This window comes from Eubalaena glacialis, chromosome 18 (genome assembly GCF_028564815.1).
Source record: "Eubalaena glacialis isolate mEubGla1 chromosome 18, mEubGla1.1.hap2.+ XY, whole genome shotgun sequence".
NCBI classification, from domain to species: domain Eukaryota; kingdom Metazoa; phylum Chordata; class Mammalia; order Artiodactyla; family Balaenidae; genus Eubalaena; species Eubalaena glacialis.
Window position 1 is genome coordinate 56,585,907 of NC_083733.1, and position 18,497 is coordinate 56,604,403.

General features: G+C 53.2%; 2 protein-coding genes across 2 annotated transcripts; both read left to right on the top strand.

The window, feature by feature from the left end:
- DLL3 (delta like canonical Notch ligand 3) lies at window positions 1–9,208 on the top strand. Its single transcript, XM_061173380.1, has 9 exons — window positions 1–69; window positions 197–478; window positions 1,326–1,383; window positions 2,606–2,848; window positions 3,781–3,998; window positions 5,053–5,275; window positions 6,837–7,416; window positions 7,667–7,751; window positions 8,095–9,208. The coding sequence occupies exons 1-9, from the start codon at window positions 1–3 to the stop codon at window positions 8,098–8,100; spliced, it is 1,764 nt and encodes a 587-aa protein (XP_061029363.1). The 3' UTR covers window positions 8,101–9,208.
- Window positions 9,209–12,901: 3,693 nt separating this feature from the next.
- SELENOV (selenoprotein V) lies at window positions 12,902–15,564 on the top strand. The gene is made up of 5 exons (XM_061174015.1): window positions 12,902–13,572; window positions 14,986–15,010; window positions 15,141–15,194; window positions 15,312–15,386; window positions 15,487–15,564. Exons 1-5 carry the CDS (start codon window positions 12,902–12,904, stop codon window positions 15,562–15,564), a joined length of 903 nt encoding a protein of 300 aa, XP_061029998.1.
- Window positions 15,565–18,497: the final 2,933 nt, after the last annotated feature.

Here is an 18,497-nt window from a genome sequence, read left to right on the forward strand (position 1 = left end):
ATGGTCTCCCCGCAGATGCCCCAGCTCCTCTCCCCGACGGTGATCCTGGCGCTCTTTTTCCTTCCCCAGGTCGGAGCCGGAGTGGAAAGGGTGGATGGGAGGGGGTGCGACCCGGGGGTCTTGGGGAGGGGGCGCGGGGCGGATGAGACGTCTGGGTCCCCGCAGTCCCCTCACCCTGTACCCCTTTCCGCCCCAGACACGGCCGGCCGGCATCTTCGAGCTGCAGATCCACTCTTTCGGGCCGGGACCAGGCCCGGGCGCCCCGCGGTCCCCCTGCAAGGCCGGGGACACCTGCCGCCTCTTCTTCAGGGTCTGCCTGAAGCCAGGGATCTCCGAGGAGGCCGCCGAGTCTCCGTGCACCCTGGGCGCGGCGCTGAGTGCGCGCGGACCGGTCTACACTGCGCAGCCCGGAGCACCAGCGCCTGACTTGCCGCTGCCGGACGGCCTCATGCGCGTGCCCTTCCGGGACGCCTGGCCGGTGAGACCCAGTCCCGGGGCACGCCCGTGCTGGGGGCCTTACCCAAACCTCGACTGCCATCTGCCCTCCAACTTCCAAGACCCTGCCCCCTGGAGACCCCAAATTCCCAGTAACTCCATCATCTGGAATTCTCAGACCCATAAACCCTACCCATAAACCCAAATTTTCTGATTCCGAATTTCCCTCTAGGGATCCCAGATCCCAGCCTTGCATGCCTGGAACCCTGAATTCCCAGAACCCCAAACTCACCTTCTAGAAATCCTCAATTCACAGAACCCTACCCCTGTTCCTTGGGGATCCTTAAACACTGTTATCCTCATCTTTATCCCCAAATTTCCTTGCACCTAGGGAGACTTTCACACTCTGTCTTGGGGACCCCCAATATCCTCTCACCTTATCTCTTCTCAGACCTTCCAGCTGGGGCCTGTATCCATGACTTTTTCACCTCCAAAATCCTATTTCCCATCCCACAACCCCCAAAGCATAAAGGTGAACAGAATTGTTTTTGAATTCTAGACGCTTATGCTTTGGGGCAAGTGACTTTCCCTTTTCCAGCCTCAGTATCCTCATCTGTAAAATGGGATCATCATGGTACATTACAGTGGTCCCTTTTGAGAGATTCAACCAGGTATCTTGAGTATAGTGCTTACCACATAGTAAGTGCTCAATAAAGAAAGCCAAAACAGTCATTCCTTCCCTGGGCCAGCCTCTGGGAATTGTCCCTTGCCTGTCTGGTCCCTGGAATGGTCGTCACTCTTTACCTCTTAAAATCTGGACTTCTTCAAGTACCTACCTGCCCTGACCACTGTCTTCATTCTTCCCTCTCCACCTTCCTCCACCCAAGCAGGGCACCTTCTCTCTCATCATTGAAACCTGGAGAGAGGAGTTAGGAGAACAGATTGGAGGTGAGTATCTTCAATTCTGGGACTTCAGTGTAGAGTGTGGGAGATCCAGGGAGTTGGGGCCCGATGTGAGGTCCAGGAGAGTGACATGGGGCTGTCTGTAGGGTGGGGCATTCATGGGATTGCTGGACCCATGATGTCATCACAGCTCCCGGAGTGTGGTGCTGGGTGTTGACAGCCCCAGGGCTCTTGGCATGTCGACACAGAAATGTCCTGATACCAGGCAAAGCGGGGTGGGGGCAGGGAGAGCGGGAAGCAGCTCTCTTACTATCTTGGAGTCGCAGGAGCAGCGTTTCACAGTCCTGCTCTGTCACCATCTGATTTTGAGAACCCAGGGTACAATATGAGTTACTTTCTGGTTCTTGTAGGCAAAGCTCTGTCACCTTGTCCATATAGAGGGCCTCAGGACCCCTTTGGGATGTTGCAGTTTCACCAGAGAGGTTTCAGGGAGGGATATGAGATGATCTTAACCTTAATTCGAGGGGGACTTTGATGCTATATAAGGCCCACAGGCGGGGTTCTGTCACCATTTTGATATAGGAAAATCCTGAGGCACAATTTGGGTTTTTTTTTTTTTTTTGGCGGGGGTGTTTTTGTTTTCCTTTTTTTTTTTTTTTGCAAGGGCTTTCTCCAGTTGCGGCAAGCGGGGGCCACGCTTCATCACGGTGCGCGGGCCTCTCACCATCGCGGCCTCTCTTGTTGCGGAGCACAGGCTCCAGACGCGCAGGCTCAGCAGTTGTGGCTCACGGGCCTAGTCGCTCCGCGGCACGCGGGATCTTCCCAGACCAGGGCCCGAACCCGTGTCCCCTGCATTGGCAGGCAGATTCTCAACCACTGCGCCACCAGGGAAGCCCGGGGGTGTTTTTGACCTCACTTCAAAGACCTGTCATTGCCCCTTGGCCATATTAGGGATGTCACATGTCCCAGGGTGTTAGGGGTCTCATAACTACTTTAATATACAAAGATTCTGGGGCAAAATATAGGGGCACTTCGCCTTCTCTGGGAGAACTGTTATCATCATGATGGTCATAGAGTTCGCGTCATCGAAGATCCCGGGGCGCATTAGGGGGGTTTGCAGCCTTGCTAAGTAACTGCCATTCTCAAGACTCAAAAGGGGTGTTTTGGCTTCGTTAAAATGGGAAGGGAGAGTGCGAGCCTGCGCACTCCGTCTCCATCCCGAGACCGAGGCGGGCCGCAGCCTAGCACATCTCCCTTCTCCCCGCAGGGCCCGCTTGGAGCCTGCTGGCGCGCGTGGCGGGCCGGCGTCGCCTGGCGGCCGGGGGCCCGTGGGCCCGGGACGTGCAGCGCGCAGGCGCCTGGGAGCTGCGCTTCTCCTACCGCGTGCGCTGCGAGCCGCCGGCCGTTGGGGCCGCGTGCGCGCGCCTCTGCCGCTCGCGCGGCGCCCCCTCGCGGTGTGGCCCGGAACTGCGCCCCTGCCCGCAGATTGAGGACAAATGCGAGGCACCGCGTGAGTCCTGCGTTCAACCCCACCCCATCCCGTCACGGCCCCTCCGGCTCCTTTCACAACCTAGTTACCCTCTTCAGGGAACTGGGGACCCGAGAACCCCTCGCCAGCTTCACTCATGGTCTTCAGCCCGCTCCCATGATCCAGCTACCACTTTCTGGGAAACTGAGGACCCTAGATTTCTCTCCAGCCCTGCCTGGGCACTCCAGCCCCCTTCCCTCTTCCCAGCACTCTTGTCTCCCCAAATAAGAACCGCACACCCGTTTCCCATCCTTGTACCCCCAGTTACTCCCCTAATCCATACCCACACCCCTTTCCAGATGCTCAGACCCCAAAGCTCTTCTAATTCTGGGGCCCTCCCTACCCCCACTCAGGAGCTTTGGAAGCTCCTCCCATCCCCCCCAGGGGTTCCACCATCCTCCCTCCCTGTGATTGCACTCCAGACCCCGCTGCGTTCTAAAGCTTGGGATCCCCCAACCCACCCTAGATATCCCAATGTCTGAGCCCCACTGAAGCCCCTAGGACCACCAGGCTTATCCAGATCCTCCCAGACCTCCCCTAATCCAAGGCCCTCCCATTTCCCCTGGAAGGCCAAGGGTACCTCCTCAATCATTGATCCTCTTCCTTCATTCTCCTCTCTCCAAGCTCAGACCTGGGAGCCCCCACTCCTTTCTCCTTCCAAGAGCACAGACTCTGGAACTCATTGGTCTGGGTTCAGATCCTCGCTGTGCCACTTCCTAGCTGGGTAAATCACCCTGCCTCTCGGGGCCTCAGTTTCCCTGTCTGTAAACTGGGAGTCGCAATACCATCTAGCCCATTGGGTTGAGTCACAAAGATGAAACAAGTGGTGCACGGAAAGTGCTCAGAAATTTCTCTGATTTCCTATCCTCCCTCCAACAATATTCCTCTTCCCTCTGTCTCTCCTTCCCCCATAGCGGCATGTCGAGCAGGCTGCAGCCCAGAGCACGGCTTCTGTGAGCAGCCCGATGAATGTCGATGCCTGGAGGGCTGGACTGGGCCCCTCTGCACAATCCCTGTCTCCACCAGCAGCTGCCTCAGCCCCAGGGGCCCATCCTCTGCCACCACTGGATGCCTCGTACCCGGGCCTGGGCCCTGTGATGGGAATCCGTGTGCCAATGGAGGCAGCTGTAGTGTCAGTATCACCCCCCCCCCCCGCACCCCGATCCTGGGTAGTACTTTTCCCAGGGAGTCCCCTGTCTGGGGCTCCATGAGACAACAGCCTGAGGGGGGGGTGCTGGGGCAGCTATCAGGGAGGGCTTCCTGGAGGTGTCCAACCTGCATCTGGGGGCCTTGAAGTAGGATGATGTGTTGGGGAGAGCAGACCCAGTGGGTGGCACCTAAAGGTGTGGATGTGGGAATGATGAGGGATCCTGTCGGGCCACAAACTGCCCTGCCTATGGGGTAGAGAACCAGTCAGAGCTCAAGGTAGGGGTGGTGGGGCCGAGTGGGTTGAGGATTAGGGATGGGCAGGCATCAGAGAAGGCTTCCTGAAGATGGACCCGGGCTGGGGCTTCTGAAGTCCGATTTGGCAGACAGGAGGCGACTGGAGAAGCTAGACCAGACGAGTGGCCTGGGGGAAGCGAAGGTATGGTGGTGGGAGTGAGCCTGGGATGAAGCAGAGCCTGGTGTGGGCCACCTGGACACTGCCACCACGGGACAGTGAGAAACACTCAGCGTTCAAGTTAGGGGGAGGGCCTGAGAAGGGGAGATCCAGGGAAGGCTCCATGGAAGAGGTGGGTTTAGAGCTAGGCCTGGGCCATGCAACACAGCATCGGGGAGGGCAGACAGGGCGGGCAGCATTTGGCAGCAAAGGTGTAGAGGTGGGAATGGGATCTCTCCGGGCCTCCAGAGCCTCCCCTCTGTGGGGTTGGATGGGCAGACCCAGAAACGTGGAACAGAGAGGTTGTCTCGGCTCAGGGACTTCCTCGGTGAGGCCCCTACACCCTAGGAGGTGGGACTAGACAAGGAGCAGCCCCCCAATGGTCAAGACTGGGGAAGGGGGGACTTCCCTGGCGGTCCAGTGGTTAAGACTCCGTGCTTTCACCGCAGGAGACACAGGTTCAATCCCTGGTCAGGGAACTAAGATCCCTCATGCCGCTCCAGGCGGCCAAAAAAAAAGACTGAGGAGAGGGATGGGATTTCTTTCTAAGGAGATGCTGATCCAAAGTCCTCTTGCCTGTGCCCAGGAGACCCCAGGGTCCTTCGAATGCACCTGTCCCCGTGGGTTCTATGGGTTGCGGTGTGAGGTGAGCGGGGTGACATGTGCGGATGGACCTTGCTTCAACGGCGGCTTGTGTGTGGGAGGTGCGGACCCCGACTCTGCCTACATCTGCCGTTGCCCGCCCGGTTTCCAAGGCTCCAATTGTGAGAAGAGGGTGGACCGGTGCAGCCTGCAGCCATGCCGGAATGGTGAGGTGGGGAGGACAGAGCGGTGAGGGAGGGGAGTGGGGGTCCCTGCATGGTCAGTGGGCAAGAGCAGGGCTTGGCTCACACAGTCCCGGGTGGGGATCCTGGCTTTGCCTCCTCTCGGCCTGCGGCTGGGCTCCCCTCTGCCCAGTCTCAGTTTGCTCTTCTGTAAAACGGGCGAGGTGACATTCCTATCTCATAACTATTTGTTGAGCATCTACTGTGTGCCAGGCCCTGTTCCAGGGATACAGTAGGGAATGAGATGAAAACCCCCACCCTCGTAGAGCTGATGGAGCAGAGAGACAATAAAGAAGATCAATGAGTAAATATAGGAGGTTTTGTGGTGATAAAAACTAAGAGGAGGGAATCCCCTGGTGGTTAGGACTCTGTGCTTCCACTGCAGGGGGCACGGGTTCAATCCCTGGTCGGGGAACTAAGATCCCAAAAGCCGTGAGGCACCGCCAAAAATAAAACAAAACAAAACAAAAAAACGAAGAAAAATAAAGCCAGAAGGGGGATGAGAAGTAGTGTGTATGGGGTGGCAGGTTGACATTTTAGCTAGAGTGGGTAAGGAAGACCATGCTGCAGGTAGGGAGGCAGCCATGTGGGGATCTGAGGGAAGAGTATGTTCCAGGCAGAGGGATGAACAAGTGCAAAGACCCTGAGGTAGGAATGTGCCTGGTGTGTTGAGCATCGCCGGGAAGCCAGTGTGGTTGGAGCACAGAGGGAGTGAGGGTAGGCTGGTGACAGATGAGGCCAGGGAGGTGACTGGGACAGATCCTGTAGGGCTTCATGGGTTATGGGGAGGATTCTGGTGTTACCCTGAGATGGAGCCAGAGGAGGGTTCTGAATAGTGGTGAGACCTGATTTGACATAGGTATTAAAATATTAAATGAGACCATGAATGTGAAGGGCTCAGCGCCCTCTTATTTTAATACTAATTCTCTCCAAAACGCTCACCGAGTGTTCACTCTGGGCTGAGTGGTAGTGGGAACACAGCAGTGGTACATAGGGGTACCAGTCCAGAGGGGAAGACAGAGTCGTCCTTAGACAGGGCCCACAGTGGCCAGGGTGAGATGGGGGAGCGCAGGGTTGGGATGGAGGAAGAATCGGATGGCTTTCTGGAGGAGGGGACACCTGAGCACAGACCTGGAGGATGAGTTCGAGAAGAGAACAGGTGAAATGAATGAGAGAAAAGAAGGAAGGGAAAAGGGAGAAGAAAGCACGGGCAAAGGCCAGGTGGTTCAAACCCGTCGTTCCAGAACTGTTGAAGCTATTTCAGTACGGTTAAAGCCGAGAGAAAAAGAGACAGAGACCCAGAGAACCAAAGAGGTGTGAGGCCGAGTTAATCCAAGACTTTACCAGGGGAAGAAGAGGCGGGCCGGTTTTCCAGGCAAACTCCCAGAGGCTGGCCCTAGAGTTAGATGGTAGAGGGGGGCCCAGAGAAAAGATGAGGGCGGGGATCACCGAGCTGAGAAGAAATCGAGGGCGGGCGGGCTTGGGGCGGCGGGCTTGGGGGACTCCCCTCAATCGGGCCGCGCCCCTGACGCCCCCTTCCCCACAGGCGGGCTCTGCCTGGATCTGGGCCACGCCCTGCGCTGCCGCTGCCGCGCCGGCTTCGCGGGGCAGCGCTGCGAGCACGACCTGGATGACTGCGCCAGCCGCGCCTGCGCCAACGGCGGCACCTGCCTGGAGGGCGGCGGCGCGCGCCGTTGCTCCTGCGCGCTGGGCTTCGGCGGCCGCGACTGCCGCGAGCGCGCCGACCCCTGCGCCGCGCGCCCCTGCGCCCACGGCGGGCGCTGCTACGCGCACTTCTCCGGCCTCGTCTGCGCCTGCGCGCCCGGCTACATGGGCGCGCGGTGCGAGTTCCCGGTTCACCCCGACGGCGCAGGCGCGTTGCCTGTGGCCCCGTCGGGTCTGAGGCCGGGGGACCCGCAGCGCTTCCTTTTGCCACCGGCTTTGGGACTGCTGGTGGCCGCGGGCTTGGCCGGCTCTGCGCTCTTGCTGGTCCATGTGCGACGCCGTGGCCCTGGCCGGGATACTGGGTCTCGCTTGCTGGCGGGGACCCCGGAGCCATCGGTCCACGCGCTCCCTGATGCACTCAACAACATGAGGACGCGGGAAGGTGCCGGGAATGGCCCGAGGTGAGGGGCTTGGCCGCAGACGTAAGCCTTGTCCCTCTCGGTTGCTTGCATCAATCTCCGTAATGCAATTGGCCTGATTCCTTGATGGGCCTTCCTTGATTGGTCCCTTTCTCTTACCCCAGCTCCAACCTTTTTCTGGTTGGGTCGTTTCACAATTCCTCTGGTTGGCTTTGGGTTCCCCTCCTTGGTGGGTGGGAAAACAAGATATGAGAATTTAAAGTGTCTGGATCTTACTCTTTTCCTCCCGCAGCCCGTCCTCAGATTGGAATCGCCCTGAAGATGGAGACGCTCGTTCGGTTTACGTCATATCTGCTCCTTGTATCTATGCTCGGGAGGTAGTTACCCACCTTTCCCCACCCTGCGCACGTTGGGCATGCTGGGCAGAGGCAGCTCCTGCTTTTCGTGTAGCTCTCCTTTATCTGTAAAATGAGGAGGGTAGAGTCTCTAGAAGGTCCTCTGCCCATTTTCCAGTTTTGACTTAATTTAGTTCTATCTTGCATGCCTTTTGCTATCGTTTTGGGCTACTTGGCATCTTCTCTTTGGATGACCTTTGGGCCTCAAGAGGTCACAGTGGGGAGCCTCAGCCAGAGCTTCTCCACTGATTTCCACTCACTGGGGAGAGGGAGGGGAGGTGGAGGGGCAGACCTTTCTAATGCTTCCTACTTCCTCTGTTTCTAGGCCTGAGCTGCCCCTTCTCCATCAGCACCTGGGGACAGAACTTGGATATTTTTGTATTCTCTGCTTCAGACACATTGGAGTTCAAGCTGGAAGGGGTGATGGGGAGGATTTTACCATTGGAAGTTGTACATAATGGTTATTTATAGCCTATCTCTTTTTCTCCCCCCATCTCTCCAGAGACATCTATAAAGGCTCTTAGTTTGATCAGCTTTGACTCATCAAGTTGAGTGCTTTGGATGTGGTTTTGGGGCTGAGGGGAGAGATTCTGTCTCCTGAGAAGAATAATAGGACTCTAATGCAGGCGTCAGAAACAACTCAAAGTAGTTTAAATAAACAAGAGAATTTATTAGTTTATAAAAGTGAAAATCCTATGGCAGGTGTAGCTTTAGCAGGGCTGGATTCAGGGGCTCAGTGTTTTCCTCCAGTTGTCTCTAGGATGACTTCATATGCAGACAGGCTTTCATTGGCCCTGGCTTGTCACATGGCCTTGCTCAAACTAGGGGCCAGGCAGTATGGCTTATTTTGATTGGCCAGGCTTGGCCATCTGTCTAGTGCGTGGCAGGGATTAAGGTCAGCCTGTCCAAATCACATGGAATATGTGGGCAAAGGAGTGTCCCTTTCTGTATCAAAAATCAGCGTTTGTTACTAGATATAAGTACTGTACCTGGCAGGCAAACGGACAGAACCAATCAGTGAGAGCAGAAAGAAACTATTTTACAGAGCAACGGGAGGCTCAGAGAGTGGAGTAACTGCTGCAGCTCCTTCCTGATGGGATGGAACAAATCTAGGTAAGATCTAGCAGAGAGGGGGAACCTTCCTAAATTTGGGGACTATCCTAAGACAGTTCATCACACATCTAATACTACTTCTACCACTGAAAATAGAAAAAGCCTGCATCAGCCAATTTCTGCCAATCCTCCTTCCCCATATTTTCTAGTGGGGAGTAGGCTGGGACAGTGCCCAAGCACTTTTGGAAATGAGCAAAACCATAGGAACTGAAGATGAGAGAACAGAGAAAAGTAACAAATGGAATATAGCAACAAATGAACAAATGAAGGAGTCCTTTTATTAGAACATCAGCCAAGGGATCCACATGTTCTTTTAATTCAGTCAACGATACCATATATTGAATAAATACTTATACGTACAAATTCTCCTTTCAAGTTTCACTATATTGAATTTCTGTGTCATGAGAATTAACTGTACCATTAAGGAATATGGACATTGAAACAAAAGCCTACTATCAAATGATATTTAAATTGAGATTAAAGGCAGACATCAACACCAGCCCATTGTTCCTTCAAAGACAACGCGATATTCAGAGGCCGAGTCTTTGCTGCCTTGAACAAATTATACCACCTGCCGAGAGAGCAGAACTCAATTTAAAAGCAAAGATGGGTCTTCCCTGGTGGCGCAGTGGTTGAGAATCTGCCTGCCAATGCAGGGGACACGGGTTCGAGCCCTGGTCTGGGAAGATCCCACGTGCCGCGGAGCAACTAGGCCCGTGAGCCACAATTGCTGAGCCTGCGCGTCTGGAGCCTGTGCTCCGCAACAAAGAGAGACCGCGAGGGTGAGAGGCCCGCGCACCGCGATGAAGAGTGGCCCCCACTTGCCGCAACTAGAGAAAGCCCTCGCACAGAGACGAAGACCCAACACAGCCATAAATAAATAAATAAATAAAATTTAAAAAAAAAAAAAACAAAGATGGGAAGCTGTGTTACACTCATCGTGTATTTTTTAAAAAATTTATTTATTTTATGTATTTATTTTTAGCTGCGTTGGGTCCTCGTTGCTGCGTGTGGGCTTTCTCTAGTTGCGGTGAGCGGGGGCTACTCTTCATTGCAGTGCACGGGCTTCTCATTGCAGTGGCTTCTCTCGTTGTGGAGCACGGGCTCTAGGTGCGCGGGCTTCAGTAGTTGCGGCATGTGGGCTCAGTAGTTGTGGCTCGCGGGCTCTAGAGCGCAGGCTCAGTAGCAGTGGCGCACGGGCTTAGTCGCTCCGCGGCATGTGGGATCTTCCCGGACCAGGGATCGAACCCGTGTTCCCTGCATTGGCAGGTGGATTCTTAGCCACTGCACCACCAGGGAAGTCCCTTCATCGTGTATTTTTGATCAATAACTGCATGCAAGCTGAAGGCAGGCAGCTGAATCCCATGGATTCCCCCTTTGATGCACTTCTGGTGTCAAGGATGCCTCACCTATCTCAGAGTCTTGGCACCATCACTGTACATGTCGGTGAGTCATCACAGGAACAGTACTGGCTGGATTATCAAAGAGTGATGACCAGAGTCCTCTGATTCACCACCATAAGGGAAGAGTCCCACACCCAAGTCTGGAGGCCCTTTAAAGTGCAGGCTCTGTTCTATCGCTTTGCCTCACAGGCTGCTGCAGGCTCAGCCTAAGGTCGTAGCCTCTGGGGCAAGGAAGACTATCTCAGATGATCAGAGCTTGCAGGGAAGAGAAAGTTATTCTGGTCCAAATCCTTCACTTTAAAGGTGAAAGGAAGCAGGGCCCCAGAGGACTAAGGTAGAAGGTATTGCACACCAAGGAGAAACTTGTCATTTTTTTTCTCTTTTGGCAGAGCTTTAAATCTTTAAATCAGATATACACTTATTGCATTTAGCACAATGGCAGTAGCAAATAAAGTAACCTAAATGATCACTCCAAAAAAGCGAAAACAAAGACAAAAGCCAAAAAGCCTACAAATGCACAGAAATCAGACTGCTTTGGCTCAGATCTTGGTTCTGCCATGTATTCAGACAAGTCACTTTACCTCTCTGTGCCTTAATTTCCTTATCTGTAAAATGAAACTAGTAATAGAATCTGCTTCAGAAGTTTGTGAGTATTAAATGAGTTAATAAGTACAAAGCATTTTAAAACAGAGGCTGGCATGCAATAGATGCTCAGTAAATATTACTTCTCAATATTATGCTATAAGAGGAAAGCCCATTTCAAGTTCATTTCACAGAGGGGCAAACTGAAGCCCAGAGAGGGGTAGATGCTTGCCTAGCATCACACAGAAAATTCAGTGTCTTTCTTTTTTTTTGGCTGTGTTGGGTCTTCGTTGCTGGACGCAGGCTTTCTCTAGTTGCGGCGAGCGGGGGCTACTCTCCGTTGCGGTGCACGGGCTTCTCATTGCGGTGGCTTCTCTTGTTGCGGAGCATGGGCTCTAGGCATGTGGGCTTCAGTAGTTGTGGCACGTGGGCTCAGTAGTTGTGGCTCGCGGGCTCTAGAGCGCAGGCTCAGTAGTTGTGGTGCACGGGCTTAGTTGCTCCACGGCATGTGGGATCTTCCCGGACCAGGGCTCGAGCCCGTGTCCCCTACGTTGGCAGGCGGATTCCTAACCACTGTGCCACCAAGGAAGCCCTCAGTGTCTTTCTTGATCTTCCTGGTTTTTGGGACCCAGGCCCAAGCTTTAGCACAGGAGGGGCTCTCAGGGGTTGGGAAGCACAGTGGGCTTCTCTTTGAAACCTTTCCATGAATCTGAATAAGATCTGTACCTGACCTAATAGTATTGGATTGGACTTCCCTGGTGGTCCAGCGGTTAAGAATCCACTTGCCAATGCAGGGGACATGGGTTTGATCCCTGGTCCGAGAAGATCCCACATGCCTCAGGGCAACTAAGCCTGTGCGCCACAACTACTGAGCCCACACACCGCAACTACTGAGCCCGCGTGCTGTAACTGCTGAAGCCTGCACCTAGAGCCCGTGCTCCACAACAAGAGAAGACACTGCAATGAGAAGCCCGCGCACCAAAACGAAGAGTAGCCCCCACTTGTCACAGCTAGAGAAAGCCTGTGCAGCAACAAAGACCCAGTGCAGGCAAAAAAAAAAAAAAAAAAAAAAAAAATAGTATTGGACCAATAGGTTTTGACAATGTACTGTGGTTACATAAGATGTTGTTATTGGGAAAAACTGGGTGAAAGTTACACAGGAATTCTCTGTACTTTTTTCCCAACTTCTCACGAGTGTTAAAACTATTTCAAAATAAAAAGACATTTATTGAGTGCCTACTGTGTGCCAGGCCTTGTTCTAGGAGCTGAGGATTCAGCAGTGAACGAGACAAGTTCCCACCCTGGAGGAACTCAGTGTGATAGAGCCCTTGACACAGGGTTCTGTGTCAGGACCCTAGAGTCTGATGGCTGCCGTTTGAATCCTGGCTCTGCCACTTACCAGCTGGGGGCATGTGTGTAGCACTTAGCGCTACGTGAATGTAAAATCTGTTATTGTTGTTATTATTTTTCTCCAGGTCTCTCAGTTGTCACCTCTTCTAGGAAGCCCTCTCTGATTGCCCCCAGACTGGTTCTAACACCTGTTTTGGGATCCCACAAGTCCCTGTGTTTCCTCACCATATCTCTATCCCCTCTGCCTGTGCCTCCTCCACCCTCGCCCTGACCTCACTGGGCTGTCACTGTTTGGTAAGGGGTATATCTCCTCTACTGGACAGGGAACCTGATAACTGGACTTCGGCTTTCCTGACTGCCCTGGCCCCAGAGTCACCCAGTACAGGACTGTGCATATAGCAGGCACTCAATGAACATATAGTGAACGCCTGAATGTTAAGGACACTGGCAATCTGGAGGTAGGGATTTGGGGGATGAGAATTATCAGGGAAGATCCAGAGGCCTCTGCCCCATCCCCGGCTCAGGGCAATAGAACCTGCGCGCTGAATGGAACCCCGTGTAATAGCGCCCCATTGTGTTTGCCTCCCGTTTTAGAACCCGGTGCGGATGAGGCTCTCCCCACTCAAGGCAGGAGGGTTGGGCAGGATCCCAACCCGGGCTACCTGGGGTGCGCCCCTATCCCCCATGAACAACCAGGCGCCGGCCCCAGCTCCTTCCCCGGTCCGGCCGTCGGCCTCGGTCCGGGCCTCGACTCTGGCCCGGGGTACGACCCCGGTCAGGACTTCGATCCAGGTTCGGACTCCGACTCTGGTCCCGGCCTTGGGCCCGATCCGGACCCCGACTCTGGTCCGGACCCTGACCCCGGTCCGGACCCCGACACCGGTCCGGTCCCCGACTCCTGTCCGGATCCTGACTCCGGCCCGGATCCCAACCCCGACCCCATCTCAGGTCCTGGTTCCTGCCTCGGAATCCCTTCCGAACTCGGCCCTATCTTCGGATCCGCCCCAGGAACCTGAACCCGAGCTCACTTTGTCACCTGATAAGGATCCTGAGCCAACCTTGAGGGTGAAGCACGTCCCATCTGTCACCAGTGGATTTGGTCCCATCCAAGAGCCCTTTCCTGCCCTTACTCCACTGGCCACCGATTTACTGGGCCCCCCCCTTGGGTCCACTCTGAGGGCAGACCTATCAGCCACCAAGTTGACAGATTCCTCTTCTGGACATATCCCGGGGACGCCCAACCTGGGGGCCATCCCGTCGTTAGCTGTCGCCTTACCGATTTCTACCAATGCGTTCGCCTCCACCAGCAAGAACATCCACGTGGACAGCAAGATCATGATTCGAGTGGTGTACTGGTGAGGGGCTGTCCCCGCCCACACCTGCTTCCTCCCCGTGGGGAAAGGGCTGCAGGGGGTAGGCTCTACCTGCCATTCTCTTTGGGACTAGAGAGCTCTGAATTCATTCACTGTCCTGCCGGTCAGGGGCCAGGCCTTCTGGGGATAGAGGGCTGAGCAGAGCCATGCTTCCCTGGGGGTGGGAGGGGTGGGCGGGAGGGGGGAGCAGAGAGCCCTGAGGGAGGACAAGGGGTGGGAGAACTTCAGAAACTGAGTGTTCAGGGACAGCCTTTCTCAGGAGGTGGGTCTTAGGCGGCTACATCTCAGTGATGAGACTACTAAGTGGGGTGGGGAGGGGAGGGTAGGAATAGGGGGATCGGGGTAACAAGGGGGGAAGGGGAGCAGCCAGTGCAAAGGCCAAAGGAGGCCGGCTTCAGTCTGTCTTTGTGGTCTCAGAGCTGAATCTTTGTGTCCATGACAATAGTAAACAGCAGTGACCTTCCTTGACCTCCCTGAGACCCAGGGCTGAATGTGGCCCAGGGAGGGGCTTTGTCTTCCCCTCCAGTCCCCTGCTGTGTCTCTTTTGCTCTGGTCCTTCTCTGTAGCTCTCCAGCTCCCTCTCCAACTCACTGCCTCTTTTCCTTTCCCCTTGTGGTGTGGGTCTCTTTCTCCTTCTCTCTATCTCTCTTTTCCCATCTCCCCCCTCTCTCTTTCTCTGCCCATCTCCTCTTTTCTGTCTCTTTCCCTGACTCCATGGACTCATTCATTATTTTATTCATTCAACAACCATTTATTCAGCACCAACCATGTGCCGACCCTGCTCTCAGCATCAGAGACACAGCAGTGAATAAGACAGAGATGCCTGTGGCACTGACATTCTGGTTGGTGTGGAGGGGCAGGGATGGACAATAAATACGACACATGGCAAATTATCTCGTATCTTAGAAGGTGATCAGTGCTATGGACAAAAGGCATCTTGCGGGGCGGGGGTGTCACAATTTTAGCTGGGGTAGTCAGGAAGACCTCACTGAGGAGGTGATATATGAGCAAAGACCTGAAAGAGGGGAGAGAAGGAGCCATTCAGATACCAGGGAAAGAGCATTCTGCAGAGGGAAGAGCCAGTGCAAAGGCCCTGAGGCAAGGCATGCTTGGAGTGTTGGAAGAAGAGCCAGGAGTGTTGGAAGTGGCTGGAGCCAGGGGGTCAGTGGGAGGAGATGGAGCAGAGAGGTGATGGGGGCAGATCCTGTGGGGGCTTGTGGGCCATGGGGAGGACTGTATTTTTTTGCCCTGAGTGAGGTGGCACTATGAGGGGCTTCTGAGCAGGGGAGGGATGGGATCTCACTTAGCTGTTCAGTGTCCCTCTGGACTTGAGATACTGATGCGGTGTCTTCCTTCCACCTCTCTGCCTCCCTCCTCTCTGCCCTTGGCCTCCAGTGGCCTCTGAAGCTATGGACTTCGGGTGAGTAGTTTTGACTTTAGAGGTGGGGGGAGTGGGGTCATGAAGTCTGGAAGAAGTTCCTGTTTTCCCTCCTTTTAAGACCTGTGATCCTGTGATCCTGTGACTACACGATTCCATCTCTTCCCCACAGTATATCCTACTGAAAAAGAGTCTGGAGCAGCAATTTCCAAACTGTCTACTCTTTGTGAGTGTGCTGGTGGCCTGGGAGAGTTGGGGGTGGTGGTGGTCAGGTCTCCAAGACCCCCAGGGAACTTGGAGGGGAGTTCTTAACCTCCCCCAACCTCCACCATTCCCTCCCCAGGAGGAGGACATATCTGCCCAGGCTACAGGGGAATTTGAAGTGTTCGTGGATGGGAAACTGGTCCATTCAAAGAAGGTGATTCTGAGCAAGGGTCCTGGACAGGGAGGGAGGCTGGAGCTGGGGTCCCAGGGGATGGGAGACATACGTGTCTGTGCTCTTTCCCTTCTGTGCCCAGAAAGGTGATGGCTTTGTGGATGAGATCAAGCTGCGGAAAATTGTGAGCCTTATCAATGAGGAGATCAAGAAAAGGTAGCAGGCAACTGGTGAGCTAGAGGTGAGGTGAGGGAGGTGAGGTGGGAGGGGTGGAGGCTGGGCTGTGGATAAGTGGGTGGGTGGGCAGGAGGCAGGGGCCTGTCTTGGAGTCAAAGACACCCTAGCCCCAGTCCTAGCTCAGCCAGTCCTCACTGTTATAATCAGGATAAGTCATCTACATCCTTTTCTGAGCCTCAGTTTTCTCATCTGTAAAATGGGGTTGTTGAGATTATTCCATAAGAGGCCTCTTATAAGGTAATAAACAGTGCACGGCTCAGAGCAGGGCTCAGTGTATGACAACTATACATTCTTTTCAAAAGAGCTTTAGGGTTTTGGTTTTTTTTTTAGCTTTTAGTTATAAAGCTGTGCTGTCCAATAACAGCATGTGACTTTTCAACTTATAGTGGAGTTAATTAAAATTAAATACATTAAAAATTCAGTTATTAGTCACACTAGCCGCATTTCAAATACAGACACATGTGGCTGCTGTATTGGATAGCACAGATATAGAACATGGAATCCATCATCGCAGAAACTTCTATTGCTAACGTTGTCTTAAGGTATTAAAGCATAGACACAATAATTTATTTTCCACCAATACTGGACTTTTAAAACCATTTACTACAGGGAATTCCCTGGCAGTCCAGTGGTTAGGACATCACACTTCCAGTGCAGGGGACACACAGTGTTCGATCCCTGGTCGGGGAACTAAGATTCCTCACGCCATACGGTGCGGCAAAAAAAACCAACAAAAAATCAACCAAACAAAAAAATAAACCACTTACTACATAGACATTTGCAAGCTGCTACTGATTTAATACTTTGTCTATTGCATATCTATTTTTTACAATTGTTTTCAACTTTATTGAGATGTAAGTGATGTATAAGAAACAGTACGTGTTTAAAGTACACAAGTTGATGAGTTTTGGTGTACTCATCATAAATACACCATAAATCCTGCTAAAGATTCCCATTGGCATGGATTAAATCACAGGCCATCCCTGAAACGATCACCGAGGCCCAAGATAATGTAGTGCTCTCATTGGCCTGTTTTGAGTCATGTGTCTTTAACCTCATTGGATTTCATTTTATTGAAGTATTTGCTGAACACCACTAGGTACTGTTCTAGGCCTTGGGGATGATACAGCAGTGAACCAAACAGACAAACCCTTGCCCTAGTGGAGCTGACATTCTTGCCAGGGAGGCAGACAATGAATAAGACCCAAGCGAATAGAAGGCATTTTAGAAGGAGATAAGTGATGAGAAGAAAAATAAAGTGGGGAAGGGGCTTGGGGGCTGCTGGGAATTTTTTGCAACTCTAAGTTGCGTGGTCAGGGAAGACCTCATGGGAAGGTGCTATTTAAGCGCTTGAAGGATGTAAGAGATTGAGCCATGTGGATGTCTGGGGGAAAGTATTCTGGTTAGAAGGAGCAGGAAGTGCAAAGGTCGTGTAGTAGGAGTGTGTCTGATGTGCTTGAAAAATGTCAAGGAGACTCCGGCGGGCATTGTAATCCATGAAAAAGCATTAGAACAGTGCCTGACACATAGTGAGCCCTACAAATGCTATTTTTTTTTTTTGGAGTTGCTGTTGTTTTTATTATTAAAAAATTTTTTCTCTCCTATTTCCCCATCTCAGGAGCCTCAGCAGGATGGCGAGAAGGGCTGAAATGTTACCAAGTCAGGTCCTTTTCTGATGGTGGCTGGGGCTGGGGTGGGGTCGGGAGGGGTGAAGAGGGAAATACATACAGAGTCCGCCTCCCTGTGTTCTGGTCTGACTGTGTCTGCTGTTGCCACACTCACTCCTGACGTCTGTGGAACTGCCTGCTACCTGCTACTGTGCTCCCAGCATCTCCTGGACCCGGGTTGGGGGAGGGAAGGCCAGCTTTGAACAGAAGGCTAGCCCTGTTGCTCCCCAGCTTTGCTCCCGATGGTCTAGCCTCTACTCCTCATGCTGTCGAGGTCAATTCCTTTCTTTTGTGGCATCTTCATTTCCCTTGCCCTGGTTTGGAATTTGAAAACTTCCCATCTCGTTGGCGTTTTTAGGGGTTGAGACAGAAATAGGAATGGTGGCAAGCCTCAAACCCTTGACATCTCAAACTTCATTACATGTCGGAGTCTGCTTTCTAAACCCACAGGCCTCAGAATCTCAGTGCTGGGAGGGATCTCAGTGACCTGGGAGAGGGCCATTTGTGCATTCAGTGGACATTGATGAGCCCCCTACCCTACATCTGGCTCTGTGGGGTCACTGGGCACATGCCAGAAGGTCCAGTGTAAGGTGTGGGAGCCAGACCTTTACCACGGAGTTTCTGTGTGACCTCCAACAAGGGGACATTACCTCTCTGAGTCTCAGTTTCCTCCTCTGTAAAATGAGGGTACAATACTGCTTAATCGTGAAATTTCCAAAGTCTGGCACAGAATCCATAGGTTTCAGTTAGAGGTAGATTTTGGTTAGGAGTGCTCTTTCCTGCGAGTAACAGCAAGCTGGACTGCCAGTGGCTCACACAATCAAAAAAACGAATTGTTTTGCTCATGAACTGGGGGGAGGGGACTGGGGACAGCCAGCTGTCCAGCAATGCCATGGGAGACCTAGAGTTTTTCTACATTTCTTTTCTGCCATCATTAACATGGGATGATGTGTTGGCTTTGGGGCTCATGCATGTGGTTTCATTGTTGCACCTCTACCCATTATGTCTGTATTCCAGGCAGAAGAGGGTAGAAGAAAGCAAGGACATGCCTGCGGGGTCACTTTCTTAAGAAAGCGAAACTTTCCCAGAAGCCTCACGCAGTCTTCTGCTGTGACTCCAAGACAATGCCCTGCCTCCTGCCCACGTACTCCTCCTACCTCACCTCCAGCTCACTAGTTTCCTGCTACCTTTTTCTGATCTCACTGATAATGCATACAGTTTTCTGCGGCTTGGTCTCATCCACAAAGCC